Raw genomic sequence first — 19,361 nt, 5'->3', positions numbered from 1 at the left:
GTCACAGAAGACATCACAGGTGTAACTCATAACATGAACAATGGCTCTGTTCCATTTAGGTGTCACAGTGAGCCAGCATGAAAGGCCTGGCACTCTGGAGGTGACACACCTAATGAGATGCAGTTGTTATTGTTGTTGGTTACAGGTGCTTTTCCTGCCACAACACGCCTGTTACTCGGTGGGGAAGCATCGCTCCAAACTCGCGCTGCAGTGTGCTGACTCTACCGGGGTTTCACAAAATGTTTATCAAGTATGTTCAGGTTGTGATATATCATGTTGGCCAGTTCATTTTGGACCACCTTGGTTACTACACTGGTCACTACAACCAGCTCTTATGAACAAGGATCAGAGACAACTCACTGTCTTCTAGTTTATTTCTATGTTGTGTGTTCACTTCATGTTATTATACATGCTTATGATGAAACATGTATATTCTGGGTACAGTACTGACATAAATATTAAAAAGCTATACATTTATTTACTGTTGATGCACTTAAGTTTATGTTCTTGTTGTTTTTCCTCGATATGTAGCAGGCAAACTCCCTCTACTGGACAAACTGGGCAAATTTGAAAGGACCTTCACAACCAGTTTCAGTACAAAGTTTTTTATTTGGTAATAAAGAATGAAGCACTAACTAACAGCACAAAAATATATAATCTCATATAAATGTAAGAGGTATTACAGTTTCAAATAAAACTGAGTGGTGAAAACACAAACATCATGAACCATATTCACACTAATGTTCAGCTTAGATGCCTGTTTTCGGTGTGTGCGTGCACAAAGACGTACGTGACTACTAAATCAGTGATTCACTTTGCCTTTTAGCCTCCTTCTCTGCAGGGTGGGGGAAACCGGTGTGGACAGTGGCTCCTTCTTTGTCCTCTCATCTTTAACAGCAGACTCTAGTTCAGGTTCAGTTTTTCTTTTAAAGGAAGAGGTTGGACTTGGAGACCGTGGGGATCTGGCTTTAGGCCTCTTTGTGGGAGAGTTCTTGTGGGCTGATGGACAGCTGTGCTGGTTCAGACACACAGAGCAGAGAGGGTTGACGGGGAGACAAACCTGCTGTCCGAAGCCCACGAGCAGCCAGTTGATCTCGCGCCACAGCTCCCTGCAACAGAGTGCGAGAGGAACATCTCACGCTTACTTTAAACCTGCGTTCATTGATTTTCTGCCCATAATCACAACTCTAACATATTATCACTTTTTAAGCTCATATGGCATATGACGTGTTATCCATCAGTTGCCTTTTCACACATCCAGCAGACATAGAGCAACATTAGCATTCATCTGGAGTCACAAAATATTGCATCCCTCTGTGTTTTGAACAACAGGTGACAGACTGAAAATCATTTTGCAGATAATGGATTTGTCATTTGATGGTCAGTTTTCCTAATTTTGATTTCAAGAGTTGCGTACTCAGATGGTCAACGGTGTGTTGTCTGTGTCTTGGTGACTCTGATCTTTATAGACCCGTTGGTCCGTGTTGATCAGGTTGTACACGTCAGCAGTGAATCGGTCATGCGGTTACCTGGGTAACCACTCCTGCAGGGCCTTGCGTGTTTCCTCCGGGTTCTTGGTGGGTTTCTCGAGCCAGCCCAGCCTGTTAGAGATACGATGCACATGTGTGTCCACGCCTGAAACAAAAATCCACATAATAAATGAGCGCATGCACTGAGATCCTCAGGCAAAACCCTGTTATCTGTTCCAAAGTCACGGCTGAAAACTAAAGGTGCATTCGCTGTTAAAGCCCCTAGACTGTGGAGATCGTGCTAAATCAGTGGCCCTTTTTGAATCACGTGTACAATGCTGCTTTTAATCCTTGATTCCGATGCTTTTATCTTTGTTCTTTTGTTTTTTCTTACTGATTTAATTAGTTCTTGTCTGTTGCCCTACAGTCGTCCCTGTAATACTTGCTTTACTAAATGACACTTTGTCTTGCCTTTTATTGTTTTGCTCTGTTTTATGTATGTACAGCACTTTGTAACTGTGGTTTGAAAATTTTGCTATTAAGTTTTCTCTATAAATAAAGTCATTATTATTATTTACAGATCTGAATCAGAATCTGCTATTTCTTGATGCTGCAACTTCGACCGCAGATTCCTTGAAAAGACATCACCAAACATCAACACTATCTGTCAAATAGAACCGAAACCATTGCAAAACTATTTGATTAATCATCTAGTCACTTATTAAGCAAACAATACCTGATTCTAGCTTCTTAATTATGAGAATTTGTTGTTTTTGTTGGTTTTATATTATAGAATACTGCATATATTTGGACTATTTTTGTACTGTTGGTCAGACAAAAGTAGCTTTAGCAAAACTGTGATAGGCATTTGTTACTATTTTATGACCAAACAATCGATTAATTGGGTAAAGACTCCACTGATAAATCAATAATGAAAATAAACATTAGTTGTTGTCCTAACAGCTAGCTACCTAGCAGGAGGGCATCACATTTGTTGCTGTTATTTTTTGTTTGTTTGTTAAAACAGGAGTCGTACTGCCAAAGAAAGCTTGATGACTATTGCCTGGAGCAGAGTGCAGCTTGTAGTTCACTTTCAAACCATGTGAATTCACGCTGCTCTGTTAGACAGAATTTATTCCATTTGATGTATTTATATATGTATTTGTAAGTGATTGTGCATGCTTCAGGAGTGTGTCCCCACCAATGCCAGACACCTGGTCCCAGGCGATGTTCATAGCCAAGTGAGCCATTTTAGGTCCAACCCCTGGCAGGCGGACCAGCCCCTCCACGCTGTCTGGGATGTCCCCTCCAAACTCTTTCTGCAGCATGGCCGACGTCAGCTTCACATACTTCACCTTATTCTAAAAAGGGGTGGGAGGGAGAAACCAGTCAATAAGGTGCCAAACTGATCAAAGGAGGAGGGTACATGAGATTTCATTACAGTTAAGTGACGCAACACATCAACAGACTCGTGTATTACCCTCCAGAAGCCGACAGGGTAGATGAGTTTTCCCAGTGTTTCATCATCAGTAGCGAGTATATTTTCTACAGTGCAGCCGTGAGCTCGGAGCTTCTGCATAGCTGCTGCTGTCACCTGGTCCTTGGTCTGACTGGACAGCATGAGTGAAACCAGCACCTGGAAACGTCTCACCTGTGCCGAGAGAGAAGACAACGGAGGGAACGAGATGAATTAATTGGAACTAGTGAATTATGTAGACTGACATGTAAACCACACCTACATGTGCCGGGGCCTCTGTGTCGTAGCATTTCTCTGCTCCCATGTTATCTACAGGTGCATCACGGCCACTCCTCATCTCACGAATGAATCCCAATTGTTTCCTCCAGTCAGGAGGTTCCCAGTGCTCGGCCTTCACCGGTGCGACACCTTCATCCTTGTCATATTCCACCTTTAGCTGTCTCCTCCTGCGGCTGTGTGAAGACAGCGGTAAAGTGTCTGTTTCTGTTTTTGGATGCACCGTGCCGAGGGGAAGGAGTTCAGGGCAACCGCCTGAATGAGCACAGGGGAGAGACAACGAGAGATATAATACGGTAAGTCTGCATTCAAAAGAAAATACACTAATATGTACTACCTTGCCCAACACTGTTCACTAGTGACCCCTCCACGCCGGTTGTTTTAATGTAACAATCAAAATAATGTCTGAGTCTGAGTCTCTGGCCTCTAACTCTAAGTCATTTTTATACGCTCAGATGTGTTATTACCGATCAACACAAAGTAGTCCCTGTCCTTCAAACAGGATTCAAGAAATTCCCACCCAGTTTTCCAGTCGGTCTAGTAACATGTTGAGGTGGACCGTGTCGAACGCAGCACTGAGATCTAATGATACCGAGACTGAAACCTTTCTATTGTCTGTGTATAAGTGGACGTCATTCAGGACCTTAACAAGAGCCAAGTCTGTGCTGTGATGTGGTCGAAATCCAGACTGGAAAACATCGAAACAATTGTTAGGGGCCAAGAGGGCCAACAGCCTCATGTTTTCCATTTTACTTAAAGATAGAAGGTTTGATGTGGGCCTGTACTTGTTCATTAGTGAGTTGTTTAGATTATTCTTTTTAATCACGGCAGTTTTCAGGGCCTGGGGGAAACAGCCTGAGAGCAGAGAAGTGTTGATGTGAAGAGGATCTGACGCCATGCAGTTAAAACACTTTTGAAAAAGCCCTGAAGGCAGAATATCAAGGCAGCGGAAGGAGGATTACAGATGTTGCAGAAGTTCTTCCAAGGTTTCGCAGCTGATGGGATCAAATTGTGTCATGCCAACTGAATTGGTTTTAAGTGGACGCTTGGACAATGCAGACTCTAACTTATACCTGGTTTGGAGGAACTGACAGCTTGTCTAATTTGTCAGTGAAGAATGAAGCAAAGTCACCGCGTGGATAAAAGTTGAGGGGCTCCCGACGCACGAGGGCTCGTCAGCCTGTCAACAGTAGCTAATAAGGCACGTGCATTGTGATTGTTTGTGTGAAGCATAACGATCACGTTACCCGTCGATAAGGGGGCCGAGGAGGATCTGTGCTCCGAGATCCTCGCCTCCTCCTCCTCCACTTTCACCGCCACGGAGGAAACTGGATCCGCATTCCTCCGTCTGTTGGTAAGTTTGGAGCCGAGAGAGGCCGCATGTGTGCAGCCAGCCCTTTGATTACCGCTCCGAGTGACAACAGAGCTGCTCTGCATGAAATAAGGAGAAGTCATAGCAAAACACTGGACTGCACAACAGACCTTCGTGCTGCGGCGGAGGAGAGGCATTTAGAAGAAGCTGAAGTTGGTTTCATATTGGTAGTTTTTGGTCACGAAGAGAACAGAAAAGTAGATCCCCCTTTTTTAATAAATCCATGAAGGAAGTAATAATATTAATAATGATAATATGTGAATAATAAGATTTTAACAGAGTAATTCAATTGAAACTACACATCAACAAAATAATACAGTAACCGACTTTAGGATATTAGTGGTTCATATTTACTGTGTAACATGAATATCTATCTTACATACATAAAACTGAATTATAGCCTAACTATGAGACAGTAAGCATGTATTTGAGAACTACTCACAATTATGAGTGAAGGGGTGGGCAATATGACAAAACAATCTACGCCATTTTATGCATTTCTGTTGATAACAAGAAATTCTCAATAGTAAAAGGTTAAAAGTGATTCATTTTGACAACTAGGAATCTGCATTATATGATATTAAGTATACAAATGTGCTAAAGTAATAAGGTATTAGCAGTAGATCTCATCCTGTTGCATGCTGCTATTTTTGAATGAAAAAGAGATGCAGCTGTGGGATATAAAGATCTAAAAAAAATATATATATTTATTGAAACATTCCTTAATTTAAGGCTCAGAATCATATAACTTAATATCTAGGACAGTGAAGCACAACATGGCCTACAGTCTATTCCTGATCACAATAATCACATGTTCCTGAGCTGTGTTTTCCTATTTTAAATACTGTACTGTCAGTCCTGTATACCCTCTACCTTTATAACTCCTGCTTCTGCATCTACAGTATATATTTCAACACTGACTGCTCAATGCATTTTACAACAGCATCGTGCTGTCCTCTCTTCCCGCCACTGCTTTCACCATCTTCCTGACAATCTCTGCTTAATAAAACACTTTCATTATGTCCTGCTGAAATCCACCTTTCACGACAATATTTGCAGCCTCTTTTGCTAATTTACAAGAAGCTATTTCGTCAGTGTGATATCAATAAAAAGATAGGCTAATACTCAGTCCAGTTATTTTGGATTTTATATCATTTGGAATATAATCAAAAGATCTGGTCTACTCTCTGGATGACTGTATTTGGACATGCATCCACGTTCAAAGGCCTCATACAGTAATATTGTAATGCCAACAAAACCTTTTCACCATTTACATTATATAAACTGACTGTTTTCATATGTTGTGCTTCCACCAGGGAGGTACTTGAAAGGTGCAGAAAGTGACTGTTTTTGTTGTTTACTGTTTGCGTCTCTCCATTTTTATACAGCAGCACTTCAGTGTATCTTGTTGAGGATGATCTTGACCGTGTAACTCAGTGACACAGCAAAGCTGAGTTCTTCATAACAATGAAATTACAGAAACTTGACCTTGTTATGAAAAAGCTGCGCTCACAGGCCGCCTGGCGACAGTACCTGACTGCAATAAGGAACCAACTTCAGCATCGTCAGCATGTTAAGCTAGCTGCTAGCTAACTTAGCCGTTGGGTAACGTTTCAGTCGTAGTTAACACTTGTCGCTGCTATTCGACTATTTAACAGTCTTACGTGTCTGTTGGGAAACAGGACAGTGGCTTGCTGCTGTGTACATGTTGTGCTCTTCATTTGTCAAAGTATGTCAAACCCAGACTAACGGGCTTTAGCATCGTTTGGGTTTAGCTTGCTCAGAACTACATTTCCCATCAGCGAAAGCAACAAACGTGTTTTTGTAGGAAGTGTTCCCGTCAAAGCATTAGTGTGACATCCGGTTGAGGAGTGGAGGACTGAGCTTGGACGAGAACAAGCGTTCAGCAGCAAAGGAGTTTTTTATCAATGTAGAGACTCAGACGGCTCTGCTGGCTGCATGTGGACGAAGCTGCGACTGAATGAAACCGAAAGCGACTCATCTCAAATAAGGTGGGAGGGGGGAGGAGGAGGAGGGGGAAGGGAAGGGGAGGGGGTGTTGTTTTATGCTAACAGACCTTGAATGCCACAGAGGAATGCTAGCCCATGACAGGCAATGGAAAGCGCTAGCTAACGGTTTAGTAGCGCAATTGTACATTTCTCTTGATTATACCGTGTTTATTCTGTCAGGTGCTCACAGATATAGTTTGCTCTGGTCGGGGGCTACCTTGCACCGACGTGGTGGTGTTGGTGGTTGTGGTGGTGGTTGTTGTTGTTGAACTGAAACAGTACAGTCCTTGTCTATCTGTTCACCTCCCCTCCCCTCTGTCTCTGTCAAGTCCACATGACAGCAAATTCTCAAAACCTGCCCCCCGGGTTTACACATTTACAGACTTGGACTCCAAACTTCACTGCTGGCTAATAGTGGGTGGGGGTCTTAAAGTGTTTGTCCACCCAAATTACATAACAACACATTTATTAACTTACCTCTTGTGGTGTCTAGATGCAGCCATGCACAGTGTGTGCTGTTGAAGATTTAAAGGTAGTATAATGCAGCTACCCCCTTTGTTAACTTGGGCTGGTCCGGAGTCAAAGAAAATATCTGCCACACAGAGTTATAGTGCAATAATATGCAACCCTAAAAGGTATATTATATTCATCATAGATAGAAATCTGGTTTCATCATGCATAAGAAGTTCCCTGCAGTAAGATCTATATTACAACTCCACACTGACCAAATGTCAAATCATGTGACTGTCCCAAAAACAGTTAGGCAATAAAAAGTAGATATGGGTTAATTATTACTGGTCTGCTAAAGTATGCAAGTTCTGCTCTCTGGAGCACCTGTCAAACAATCAAGTATGCAGAGATACATTTGTGATCAGTTTTCAGCGGGGCTACTTAAAAAGCAATAGTTCTTATGTAAACTGTTGAAAGTGTGTTTGGGTGAAAAGACTCTTAAAGTCTTTAGTGTCAGATTTGCTTCGTTAATGTTTTATCGTATGGAAACGTCATTGCTGATGTCAACATTTTACCATTTTGACTCCAGTTATAGGTCATATTTTACTGTGATGTTCTGTGGTAGCATCGATTTAAATATCTCAGTGCAGATTGACTTAACAATTGCAATGGGTTTTGCTTGGGCATGCGCATGTTTTACTGTGACCACCCATCTAATTGCTAGCTGGCAAGCCACATCAAGTCAGGTGCTTTATCTGGCCTTGAGCCTTTGTATTGTAATAATCCAAGCTAACTGTGACTGCATGTTGCAGAATTTTCTAAATGTGTGCTACTCTTTCTCCAGGCAGCCGTCAGCCCCAGTCTTATTACGCCTCCAGGTTGGGCCATGAATAAACAACCAAGCAAGGAGAGTCTCAAGGACAAGGTGAAGGGGATCTTTGGGCTGGGACCCCCGCGGCCGCCGAGCAAACAGAGTGACAACAAACCGTCTGAGTTTATCATTACGACTGACATCATCAAGGTGCGCAGAAGAGACTGAACATCTTATGCATACCCATACACACTCAAACTATGTGCTTTTAACAATTTGTGTCATGGTCTTGATGTTTTTCAGGAGCTCCATCCGGACTGCGGCCTGAGCAACCGTGTTCGCATGATGAACCACGTCTGTGATCTTGCCAAATCAAAAAAGTTTGAGGAGGTAAGTCTTCTCCGGGTGAAGTCTTTGATACAGAAGTACATGTAATCTCCTATTTTTGATTTAAAAATCTGTGTGTGCATTTGGGGTTTTCAGCATGCAGTGGAGGCAGTATGGAAAGCCGTGGAGGACATGCTGTCTCCAGAGCAGCCACCTGAGGCCAGACATGCTGTCCTGCAGCTGCTGAGGGCCATTATACAGGGACAGGTATATAGACACAATACACACACAAGCAAATACAAAATGCGAATATAGTTCCTGTCATTTCATAAAGTCGTGTTCACTGTTTATGTGAAGGGTGAGCGGCTCGGCCCTCTGAGAGCCTACTTTTTCAAGGTGATCAGAGACTACCAACCATGCAACGAGGACCTCTCTGATAGACTGGAAGTCTTCAAGGCCTTAACTGAGAACGGGAAAGACATCACGTACCTGGAGGAGGACATAGGTAAAACTCCATGGATGAATATGAAAGCACTTACAAAATGACGCTGGGTCGTTGTCTGGTTCACCAGCATACTCCTCTTTGGTTATGAATTGCAATGTTAGTATTAGGATGTCTGGATTGGAAATCTAGATTCTAGAGATGTCAAACACAGAATAAATACAGACTTTAAACTGACTTGCAAACACTGATAAAAAAGATTGGTCATATTAGATTTTATACTAGTTAGTTGCATTTGTACGCTCCCTTCATACTGTCTGTTATGTCTCAGTTGGTTCGTTTCAACTTGTGTCCACTGTTCCCTTTTGACGCATTCTATTTCAACACTGCAACTGCATTTTGGACAGACATGATGATTTTTTTATAAAGATTTAAAAATGAAACTGCATTTCTGTTCTCGTTATTTTCTCCTCTCCCCCAGCGCGCTTTGTCCTCCTGTGGATGGACATAGGTCTCACCTCCGACTTTCTCCACGTTCTCGTAAATCTGGTGAAGTTCAACAGCTGCTACCTGGACCAAAATGTCTCCATCATGGTCCAGTAAGTCAGAGTTACAGACAGATGCACACACTACTGTTTATTTTTAATCCAGAAAATTATTAACATGCACTTTTTGTTTGTTCTGTTACGCTTTATACAGGAAAATCTGTCTCCTGTGCAATAGAACAACATCTTCAACTGATATTGAGGTAGGTGTGTGTTTGTTTTTTCTTCATGTTGCTTGCAGCTTTCTGTTAAACTGAAGTGACTATAACTGCAGTGTAACTTGTTTTCAAGTGTAAGCTGAAGAACAATCGCACATTCTTTGTTCAAACATCTTCTTAGCATTCAACAGTACGTTCAGACTGTCCCCGCTCAAAAGTTACTGTTGTTGTTTCACTGGTAATAAGACACATTAATGCGCCAATAAAGACCTGAAGTCATTCAGTGGTTCAGTTAGAGGCTCACAAGTCTAACAAATAATGTGAGAACTTTCTGAATTTTCATCAAATATGCAAAATCACTGGTCCAAAGCCATGATCCATAATCAGGTAAATGTAAAAAAACCCAAAAGGTTAATAACCATTCATTTGACCATGAGGACAAAGAAAGAACATGATCTTGGAATAAATGATAAAGAAACTGAAATTGAACATTTCATTCTGCTTGAATTGTGTGGATGCAGTGGGCCTTACCTATCACCATGTATATCGCGTTTGCTGAATCTGTATTTATAAGCACCATGTTGCCATAGCAAGCACCAGGGTTTTTTGGTAGAGGTGAGTGTGTGAGGCTTCATTTTAAACAATCAAATGGCAGTCTGGTGTAAGAGGTTTATAATTAACTGTACTTTTGTCTTGTTATGACCTTGAAAAATGCATATGGTTTATTGTAAACAAAATGTAAACATCATCAATACCCATTAACTACATAATAAACACTGCCAATCTAGTGAAGCCCACTTTACGAACCTCAGAGTTTTTTTAAACTTTGTATTGTATGTACTACTACTACATTCTGTGTGTTTGTGTGTGTGTGTGTGTGTGTGTATGATGTGTCCAGGTGGCACTACAAGTACTGGATGCAGTGGTGTGTTACAACTGCCTGCCCTCAGACTCTCTCACTGTCTTCATCATCACACTCTGTCGTACTGTCAACGTCAAGGAGTTTTGTGAATCCTGCTGGAAGGTGAGAGAACACACACACACACACACACACACACACACACACACATTTTCTTTTATCTTAAGGCTCTGATGTGAACAGCAATAATTCATAACTGCCTCCTCTGTCGTTTGTTGTTCTCCCTTGTTGTGCTGCTCTCTGCCTCTCCAGCTGATGAGGAAGGTGTTGGGGACTCACCTCGGCCACAGTGCCATTTACACCATGTGCCGCATAATGGAGGAGAGGTATTGTTCCTGGTTGAGCAGTTTAAGCATATCTCTGAGCTTGTGGTGCATCATTGAACATATATTCTTGTGATGGGGGTATGGTTCTCCTGACATATGTGTGTCTCTCTAACTACCTGCAACCTCCACCAGGGTCTACATGGAGGATGCGCCATTGTTGAGAGGAGCTGTGTTCTTTGTTGGAATGGCACTGTGGGGTGCACACAGACTCCCTGCCCTCAAAAACACACCTACACTTGTCCTGCCCTCTTTCTATAAGGTAACACACATACAGAATCAGAATCAGAAATACTTTATTGATCTCCGGGGGGGGTGATTGTACAGTACTGGTGCTCCCATTCAAGATTAGAAAGCAGCATAAATTTAGAAATAAAAGTATGTACAAAATATACACAAAGTATAAAAATAAGAAGTAGAAGAAAAAAAAAATACACATTGACAATGTTTAAGTGAAAAATATATACAACAGCAATGTCATTTAAGAATAAGTAATAGTGAGGTAGTATATGTAGAAGATTTCCAGTCTGTTTATTCTGAGTGTCAGTGACACTCAGAGGGAGGAGTTGAACAGTCTGATGGCCACAGGCAGGAAGGATTTCCTGTGGCGCTCAGTTGTACATTTGGGAGGAGTGAGTCTCCCACTGAAGCTGCTCTTTTGCCTGACCAGTACGTCATGGAGAGGATGTGAGACATTGTCCAAGATGACCCGCAGCTTGGACAGCATCCTCCTCTCTGACACCACCGTCAGAGATACATACAGTGCATACAGTCTTTCTGATTCTGTTATCTTGGCCAAATGATCTCAAAATGATCTCATTGCTTAAATTACATGAAAACAAAACTAATGCATACTAATAACTGCAAATATTCATGTCTTTTTTTGTTGCTTAAAATATGAATGAACTATGATCAATTGATTGACTAATTGTTTCACCTCTAATGTTGTCAATGAAAAAAATGTCAACTTTCTGTCCAATCATCACTCTGTCCCTTTTCTCTATGAAACACATATTTACATGCATGCTGCTGTGCCCAGTACAAAAGTGTGTGGCATCGGCTGGACCTCCCTTTGTGTTATTAGTGATAGTCATGCCATAGATATTTTCTATCAAGCAGTATCCAGCGTGACTTTATCAGTTGTTGCCTCGTCGCGAGTTCTAAGGATTTAGAAGAGCTGAGATTGAACAATAATGAGTAAATTTACACGAGAAATGATTAAACAGAAGGTTGTCTGACAAAACAAGACTATACTTGCGATGCTATGAATGTAATAAATCAATTGTGATGACTGTTGCTGTCTGACCTCTGCCACTCAGGCCATGTCGTGTGCCAATGAGGTGGTGTCCTATGAAATCGTCCTCTCCATCACCAGACTGATCAAGAAGTACGGCAAAGAGCTGCAGGTGGTCACCTGGGACATCCTGCTGGGAATCATAGAGCGACTGCTGCAGCAGATCCAGGTACAAACGTACATACTGCACATGCTTGCGCGCGCTCACACACACACACACACACACACACACACACACACACACACACACATATATTAAAATACCTGTTCCTTTTTGACCAAGTGGCCTGTCTCATCTGTCTTCACAGACAATAGGCAGTGCGGAGTTGAAGGCCATCGTGTATGAGCTGTTGACCACAGTAGAGGAGCTGTATGAGCAGAACGGTTACCACGGTTCCACAGAGAAGTTCTTCAGTCTGGTGGAGAAATGTGCTGACAAGAGACCTGTTAGTGCTGCTGAGTTTCCATCCCTTGGTGTCATGCTGTGTTTTGTTCCTCTTACATACCGCTGCTACATTTTTTATCTAATCTTGTGTGTGTGTGTGTGTGTGACAGGATGCATCAGTGCTGACCCTGATCTCATACAGGGCCCAGTCCATCCAGCCAGCCAAGGACGGCTGGATTCAGAGCCTTCACCGCCTCATGGAGAAATTCTTCAGGTAGGATGCACACAAAGATGATGGTGAGGATATCACACACCTCAGTGACCAGGTTCTCTTTGTTGATCATCACCTCGATCCCTGTCTCTCGTGTCTCTGCTGTGTCGTAATCTTTCCTCTCTGTTATCTTCCGGTCTCTCTGAAAGGAACGAGACTCGCAGTGTGATAAGGATCAAAGTGCTTCATATCCTGTCCTTCGTTCTCAGTACCAACCGACAGCTCTACGAGGTCTGTACGCGCACACACACACACACACACACACACACACACACACACACACACACACACACACACACACACACACACACATATACTCATTTGCTTCCTTACTAACTGTCTAGTCCACTGTCACTGTAATTGTTATTGTATGTCTGTTCTGTCTGTTATGCTGTCGTGCACTGATGTGTGGTATTTTATGTGTGGGTGTTTGATGCAGTTTTCTCAGATATATACGTCATTCAAATTGAAGAAGATTGTCTGGTTTTGTTCATTGACTTGTTGCAGGATGAGTTGATTGAAATGGTGGTGATCCCCCAGCTCAGTGGGATAGCTGAAGACCGGGACCTGGCCGTCAGAAAACAGGCCACCCAGCTACTGGTGGACCTCGCTGAGGGCTGCAACACACACCACTTCACCAGCCTGCTGGACATCATTGAGCGGGTACACATACACATTCACACAAGCGCGCACACACACACACACACACACACACACACGCAGTCGTGTTTCCATCACTTCAGAGGACATTACATTGACTTATATTAATTTCCCGGAGGCTTACCCAAACCATAACCACTACTTGCCTAAACCCTTACCCTAACCTTAATCTAAAGCTAACCTTACCTTAACCTTAAACCAAGTCTTCACCCTAAATTTGAATGATTTACATGTGGGGACCCAAAAGGAAGGCGAGTGTAAAGAGATTTATGTCCCCACATCATGAATAATACACAAACACACACAGATGCTCGTGTTGTCTCACTTTTAACCTCATTAAGTAGTTTAGTTCTGTCCATTCCTGCCATGATGAGATAATTTCCGTGTTTTTTCTCTGTTTAGGTGGCCAGTCACTCTCTGGTGTGTTCAGGGCCCCTGGAGGTTCCTGAGAGAGACCCCACAGCAGAGTCTCCTATGGAAGACGTCAGGACTGCTATACTGGGCCTGCTGGAAATCCTGCAGGTACACATGCAGATACTGAGGGCTGGATTCACAAAAGTGACATTAAGATTAATGTTAAGAAGTTATTTCAGAAAAAAAGTGCTGTTTTCTGATAAACTGTTGATTAGTATCAACTTCTCTTGAGTTTTGTCTTTTAACCTAAGACGTGTTGCAGTTGAAAAAAACATTTCCCTAATGAGGTTTTTGTGAATCTGTGAGAAATGTAATGAATCAGGTGATTAACCTCCATCTGTTTCTCTCCTGGCAGAGCAAGCTTTACAGCCTACCAGCCAGCCATGCTAGTCGTGTGTATGAGTTGCTCATCAGCCACCTGCAACTTCACTACAAGAACAAATACTGTTCAGCTATCGCTTCCAGTATTAGATTACAGGTAAGGGGGATTGATTTTTCTCTGCATATTTGTGTATCTCTTACTCCATTTGTAACGTACATGCCTGTTGACTTCTTTTAACTTTCATTCTCTCCTACAGGTGTTTGACTTCTTCCTGATGATGCGAGCGGACTCTCTCCACCGTCTCGGAGTCCCCAACAAAGACAGGGCCATGAGGTTCAGCCCTTACTGCTACTGTGACACAGGGTGAGGGCGCACACATGCCATTTTTTGCCACAGCTCTCACCTGAATCTGTTTTGCTTATTATAGCCCAGTTGGATAAATATTGTCTTTTGTTGTTTCAGGGAGCCAGAGAAGCGTGTGAGTGAAAAGAAGCCAACAGGTTCCACATCTCCTCCTGCTGGCAGCCCCGCACCCCCCACTGCTCCTTCCACTACAACAGCTTCAATACGCTCAGCCTACCTGCCCTACGCACCTGCCTTCAGTGTCCTCCTGCAGGGCCTCAAGATGGTACACACAAGTACACAAAATGATTGTATCCCACTCACAGATAAGTGGAGTGTTATGTCTGCATCATGTGTCTCATGTGTATTACTAATGCTCCAGGGCTTTGTGTCAAATGACTTTGCACACCACACAGACTGATACATCTCTAACAGATGATTACAGTGATTTCCCTGCTATCTCTAAAGACATGATTTATTTTCTCTTCTTGTAGGAGACGGATTGGAAGGTGCTGAAGCTGGTTCTTGACAAGCTGCCGTGGACGCTGCAGTACAAAGTCCTGCTGCTCACGTCACCATGCAGCTTGGACCAGCTCTGTTCTACACTCTGCTGCATGGTAGCTCAAACAATGGCACATGCAAACAGATATAAACTACTCACAAGTCTACACACATGAATTTCCTTGTGCACACATGACTCATTTCTTTGTTTGTGTCCGTGTAGGTGACAGATCGGCTGATCTCAGAGCGCTTGAAGAAGACCCCAGAGGGGTTTTCTCGCACTGATGTTCAGCTGGCAGTGGTTCCTGTCCTCACAGCGATCACCTCCTACCATAACTACCTGGAGCAGTCGAGACAGGTGCAAACGATAGTCTGTAGGAAGTAATAGTCTGTGCAATTAGTTTCTGGGATGTTGAAAAGTCTGAGACCACTAGTCAAGATATTTTGCATTTGTTTTGAATGTAATACTATTTTTTTCATTACAAATGATAATGTCAGCTTAACAATGTGTGAACAGTTGAATCTTTGAAAAATGTACAGGAATTTCAGAAAATCTTGGTATTTGGTATGTCCCCCTTTTGCTTTAATGGCAGCATGCACTCGAGCCGGCATGGACTCTACAAGTGTGTGCAAAACCTGATGACCCATGTTATCCCAGCAGGATTTGACAATGTTTCGAAGGGCTTCTTGTGATGTCACAGAATGCTCGGCTTTCTGAGTCTTCAAGTGCCCCCGTAAATAGTTCAGTGCGGTTGAGGTCAGGTGACTGTGGAGGAAAGGCCATGACAGTCAGGACTGTCAGCAAAGCGTTGAGGTGTGTTTGGGCTCATTATTCTGCTGCAGTATGAATCCACAAAGATGCCAACCAGAGGGTATAGCATGTCTCTGAAGAATGGAGTGGTACTTCTCCTTGGTCAGGGTGTAGTTGATTTGGTGCAGGTGTCCAACTCCAGAGTGGGCAAAACACCCCCACACACACCCTTCTGTTTCTGCCATTAACCTCAAACTTGGATTCATCAGTAAATAGGACTTTTTTCCAGTCATCCACAGTGAAATGCTGGTATTTCTCAGCCCACCTCAAGTGTTTGGCCTTGAAGTGGTTTAGAAACTGCTGCTCGTCCTCTGAGACCACTACAAGACTTCTTTTGACAGTACTTTTGCTGATTGGAGTCTTGCATTCTATATTTAGCTAATTCTATATCTGTGATGAAGTTGCTTTTTTTTTATCTATCAGGGAACTAAGCTTGATGTATTGATCTTCTGATGGTGTGGTCACTTTTGGTCTGCCTGATTGTGATTTGGATACAACTGATCCCATTTCTGCAAAGCGGTTTAGAAACCTTTAGTCTAGCCATGATTTGACACTGAGAAAGCCCCTCTTTGCTCAATTTGACTTCTGACACTTTCATTTAGTTTGGATGCCATGTTTCCCACTATCACAATGCTACTTAGTAAGCGATGATCTGCTGGAAACTTGGGGAACAGCCATATTAATAACAGGTGAACACTGGCTTCAAGCTGAGTTAATTTAACAAGCCTCCGATGAGTAGATCAAATCCACCTGAGTGTTCTGAACGCATGCTGTGATGGAAGGGATACAACTCAAAGAAATCTGACCTTTTGTACAAAAGAGTTCAGTTGGTCAATGCCACAAATTTGCTGAAATTTGGTTGCTGACCTAAAAAAAGTGCAGAATCAAAATATTTCTTCTTCATTTTACATGTCATAACTTGTTTTTAAATATTTCTGAATCCTCAAACTTTGTGACTATTTCCAGGGTTATGTGAAAATATCTTAAGATTTTAAATGTGGTCTCAAACCTTTGGACCCCAGTGTACATGGAGGCTGTACTGTCCATGCAAACAGTCCATACAACTGGAATGACGCGAGTTAATTTCCTTTCCCCTCTGCAGAGAGAGCTGGTTCAGTGCCTTGAGACTGGCCTCATTTACCGCTGTGCCAAACAGTGTGTGGTGGCTCTTACGATGTGCACGGTGGAGATGCCTGACATCATGATCAAGCTCCTCCCCGCTCTTATCGTCAAGCTCACCCACATCTCCGCAACCGTTGCCATGGCATCTCCAATGCTCGAGTTCCTCTCCAGTGAGCACCAAAAAGCTTTTCTAAAAACTTTTTCATTCTTTACTGAAAATGCTCTTAATCATTGTTGAATGTTCAAGGTGAGTTAGTTGCATCAAAGTTTTCTTTTTGTCACAAAGGGAGCTCAAAATATGACAGTGTTGGTTGACATGTTCCTTTTTCTGTTATGTTTTAATAGCTCTGGTACGCCTGCCCCATCTGTATGCCAACTTTGTAGCTGAGCAGTATGTCAGTGTGTTCGCCATCTCTCTGCCCTACACTAACCCTTCCAAGTAAGTGCTCACACATGCTCACACGAACACGTGTGTGTTCTCAGGCTCACAAACACACTCTGACGTGTTTGTTTCTTCCATTCTCATCAGGTTCAACCAGTACATCGTGTCCCTGGCCCACCATGTGATCGCCATGTGGTTCATACGCTGCAGACTCCCTTTCCGCAAGGACTTTGTTCAGTACATCACAAAGGTGTGTGCTGGTTTGTCTTCCTACCATTTGTTGATTTTTTTTTTTGTGTGACTTAACAAACATAACCTCAGCGCTATAAATCAGAAAAGAAAAAAAGGCTATCTCCAAACTCACAACCCAATTTGCCATTCCCACCCCACACAAACAATACACACATATATGCAGAGAAAACGAGAAGAGAAACTATACAATACTAAGAGAAAGTATGAAAGCATAACTCCCACATTGAAATCAATGTGCTTCACCTCATCCTTTTGCTTACGTAATTATAAAAGAACGTTTTTCACTTGAAGAAATATTTTCTTTTATATGGGGGTTGGGGGTTCGATCCCCGGCTCCCCCCGTCATGTCAAGTGTCTTTGAGCAAGACACTGAACCCTAAGTTGCTCCTGATCTGATCTGTAAAGTGTGTAATGTGTTAATTAGCGGGCTTTAGAGGTGCTAGTAGGTGGAATTTGATACCTTTTAGACAGAGCCAGGCTAATTGTTTCTTTTGTCTTCATGCTAAGCTAAGCTAATTGTCTCCTCGCTGTAGCTTCATATTAGCATCATATATATTTCCCAAACATATCGGACTGTTCCGTTTAAAGCCTCTTTAACCTAATCTACATAACCTACTAGGGTCCAGTAGTGACAATGTGAAGTTTAAATCATATGAGCCTTACCCTTAAATCTTTCGACATTATTTGGGAGTTGCTGTAGACCCTGTATTGACTTAAACTTCATTTCAGTTTTGCATCTCGATGTCATTACATTGACACCTTTGTCTATGTCTTCAGGGTTTGCGTTCCAACGCCCTGCTGCCATTCGATGACGGTCATGAGCAAAGTTCATTTCGTGCCCGCAGCACCAGCCTGAATGAAAGACCCAAGAGGTAAAGCATACGAACACACACAGCTGCAAGTGCTTGACGTACAAACCAGCAGCACCACACACTGACCATGTGTAAGAGGGTTGGCGTTGCCAAGGTAACAGGGGACTCAGCATGACTGGTACTGTGGCGTGATGGTTGCAGTGACTCCTCTCAGGTTGCCATGGTGATCATTAGTTCATTTTTTTATTCATTTATTGTTTATGCTTTTTACATTTTGAAATGTGTTCTTTTTCTGCCACGATTTGTTTTTTATTCACGTCTCATATGAATGACACACGGGGTGGACACAATGATATGAACACCTGTATAATATAATGTATTCTAAGGCCATAGCCCTTCAGTTGATTGTAATTTTTTGCTGGCCCTTGTGGTTGAAGCTTGTAGTGTGTAGTGGCTTGTATTATATTGTCCAGGTGTTTGTGTTACTGTGTCTACCACCATATAGAAGTACGTACATGGCAATGATATGAGGAAAGGCCTCCCGGGTTCGCTTTCACCTGCTGCCACATCTTGCCATCTGACTGTTTACAACCTTAGTAAATACAGACTTCACATGTACACAAAGAGAAATACACACCGTCTTTCACACAGAGGTGTAAGGAAGCTTTTCTCAGCAAGGCGTCATTCTCATCTGTACATGGTGTGAATGTTTGTCGGTTGTCCGTGTCTTAATCGCCCTAACAACCTACGATAAAAACATCCAAAGTAAGTCATTACAACACAGAGCCAAGGAGGGGACTGGACCGAGGTTTAACCAGCTGAGACTCAGCAGACTAACTGGGCTGTGTCTGTACCACTCCTTAACAGATGTTGGCTGTGATGCACAGTTTTGCCATTCTTCTATTGTTTGGGTGTTTCAGTGTGGACTGAGATCTCTACGGAATTACCTGGAGACACCAGTGTGGTAGTGTACACACGAAAACAATTAGACGGCTTAGTGTAGATGTAGTCTTAATCTCCTAGTTAAACCAATATTTCCAACTATAAAAAAGTAACCAGAGACCACTCTGCACTCTCTGGATGGGCCGTTCCCTAAAGAATCTATTACACTGCTTTCCCTATTTTTTTTTAGCCTTTTTTCCCCAAGAAATCCGTTGCAGCTTTTTATCAAATCCCTTCTCCTCCTCCGTTGTGCAATTACATATGTTTTTTTTT

At 42.6% G+C, this 19,361-nt stretch overlaps 2 protein-coding genes across 2 annotated transcripts in view; one reads left to right on the top strand and one right to left on the bottom strand.

The window, feature by feature from the left end:
- Window positions 1-650: 650 nt before the first annotated feature.
- nthl1 (nth-like DNA glycosylase 1) lies at window positions 651-4,677 on the bottom strand. The gene is made up of 6 exons (XM_070921134.1): window positions 4,470-4,677; window positions 3,209-3,477; window positions 2,950-3,120; window positions 2,671-2,830; window positions 1,530-1,635; window positions 651-1,109 (listed from the first exon to the last, which is right to left on the bottom strand). The coding sequence occupies exons 1-6, from the start codon at window positions 4,675-4,677 to the stop codon at window positions 803-805; spliced, it is 1,221 nt and encodes a 406-aa protein (XP_070777235.1). The 3' UTR covers window positions 651-802.
- tsc2 (TSC complex subunit 2) overlaps window positions 4,495-19,361 on the top strand; it is a 27,177-nt gene continuing 12,310 nt past the window's right edge. The window contains exons 1-25 of the mRNA XM_070921133.1: window positions 4,495-4,576; window positions 7,898-8,074; window positions 8,168-8,254; window positions 8,348-8,458; window positions 8,549-8,696; window positions 9,115-9,232; window positions 9,333-9,381; window positions 10,235-10,360; window positions 10,508-10,581; window positions 10,714-10,840; window positions 11,898-12,041; window positions 12,181-12,318; window positions 12,428-12,531; window positions 12,678-12,759; window positions 13,036-13,191; window positions 13,591-13,710; window positions 13,958-14,080; window positions 14,181-14,287; window positions 14,387-14,552; window positions 14,761-14,883; window positions 14,991-15,125; window positions 16,681-16,870; window positions 17,046-17,139; window positions 17,230-17,332; window positions 18,112-18,206. Coding sequence (XP_070777234.1) covers window positions 7,940-8,074; window positions 8,168-8,254; window positions 8,348-8,458; window positions 8,549-8,696; window positions 9,115-9,232; window positions 9,333-9,381; window positions 10,235-10,360; window positions 10,508-10,581; window positions 10,714-10,840; window positions 11,898-12,041; window positions 12,181-12,318; window positions 12,428-12,531; window positions 12,678-12,759; window positions 13,036-13,191; window positions 13,591-13,710; window positions 13,958-14,080; window positions 14,181-14,287; window positions 14,387-14,552; window positions 14,761-14,883; window positions 14,991-15,125; window positions 16,681-16,870; window positions 17,046-17,139; window positions 17,230-17,332; window positions 18,112-18,206 — 2,855 coding nt within the window. The 5' untranslated portion in view covers window positions 4,495-4,576; window positions 7,898-7,939. The remainder of the gene's footprint in view (window positions 4,577-7,897; window positions 8,075-8,167; window positions 8,255-8,347; window positions 8,459-8,548; window positions 8,697-9,114; window positions 9,233-9,332; window positions 9,382-10,234; window positions 10,361-10,507; window positions 10,582-10,713; window positions 10,841-11,897; window positions 12,042-12,180; window positions 12,319-12,427; window positions 12,532-12,677; window positions 12,760-13,035; window positions 13,192-13,590; window positions 13,711-13,957; window positions 14,081-14,180; window positions 14,288-14,386; window positions 14,553-14,760; window positions 14,884-14,990; window positions 15,126-16,680; window positions 16,871-17,045; window positions 17,140-17,229; window positions 17,333-18,111; window positions 18,207-19,361) is intronic.

Source organism: Enoplosus armatus, chromosome 2 (genome assembly GCF_043641665.1).
Source record: "Enoplosus armatus isolate fEnoArm2 chromosome 2, fEnoArm2.hap1, whole genome shotgun sequence".
Taxonomy (NCBI): Eukaryota; Metazoa; Chordata; class Actinopteri; order Centrarchiformes; family Enoplosidae; genus Enoplosus; species Enoplosus armatus.
This window is presented reverse-complemented; position numbering and strand designations above follow the sequence as displayed.

Coding starts and splice junctions, on each gene's coding strand:
- nthl1 (XM_070921134.1), bottom strand. CDS start 4,677: ATGACTTCTCCTTATTTCATGCAGAGCAGCTCTGTTGTCACTCGGAGC. Junction 3,121..3,208: donor ACACAGAGGCCCCGGCACAT/GTAGGTGTGGTT, acceptor CTCTCGGCACAG/GTGAGACGTTTCCAGGTGCT. Junction 2,831..2,949: donor ACCCTGTCGGCTTCTGGAGG/GTAATACACGAG, acceptor ACCCCTTTTTAG/AATAAGGTGAAGTATGTGAA.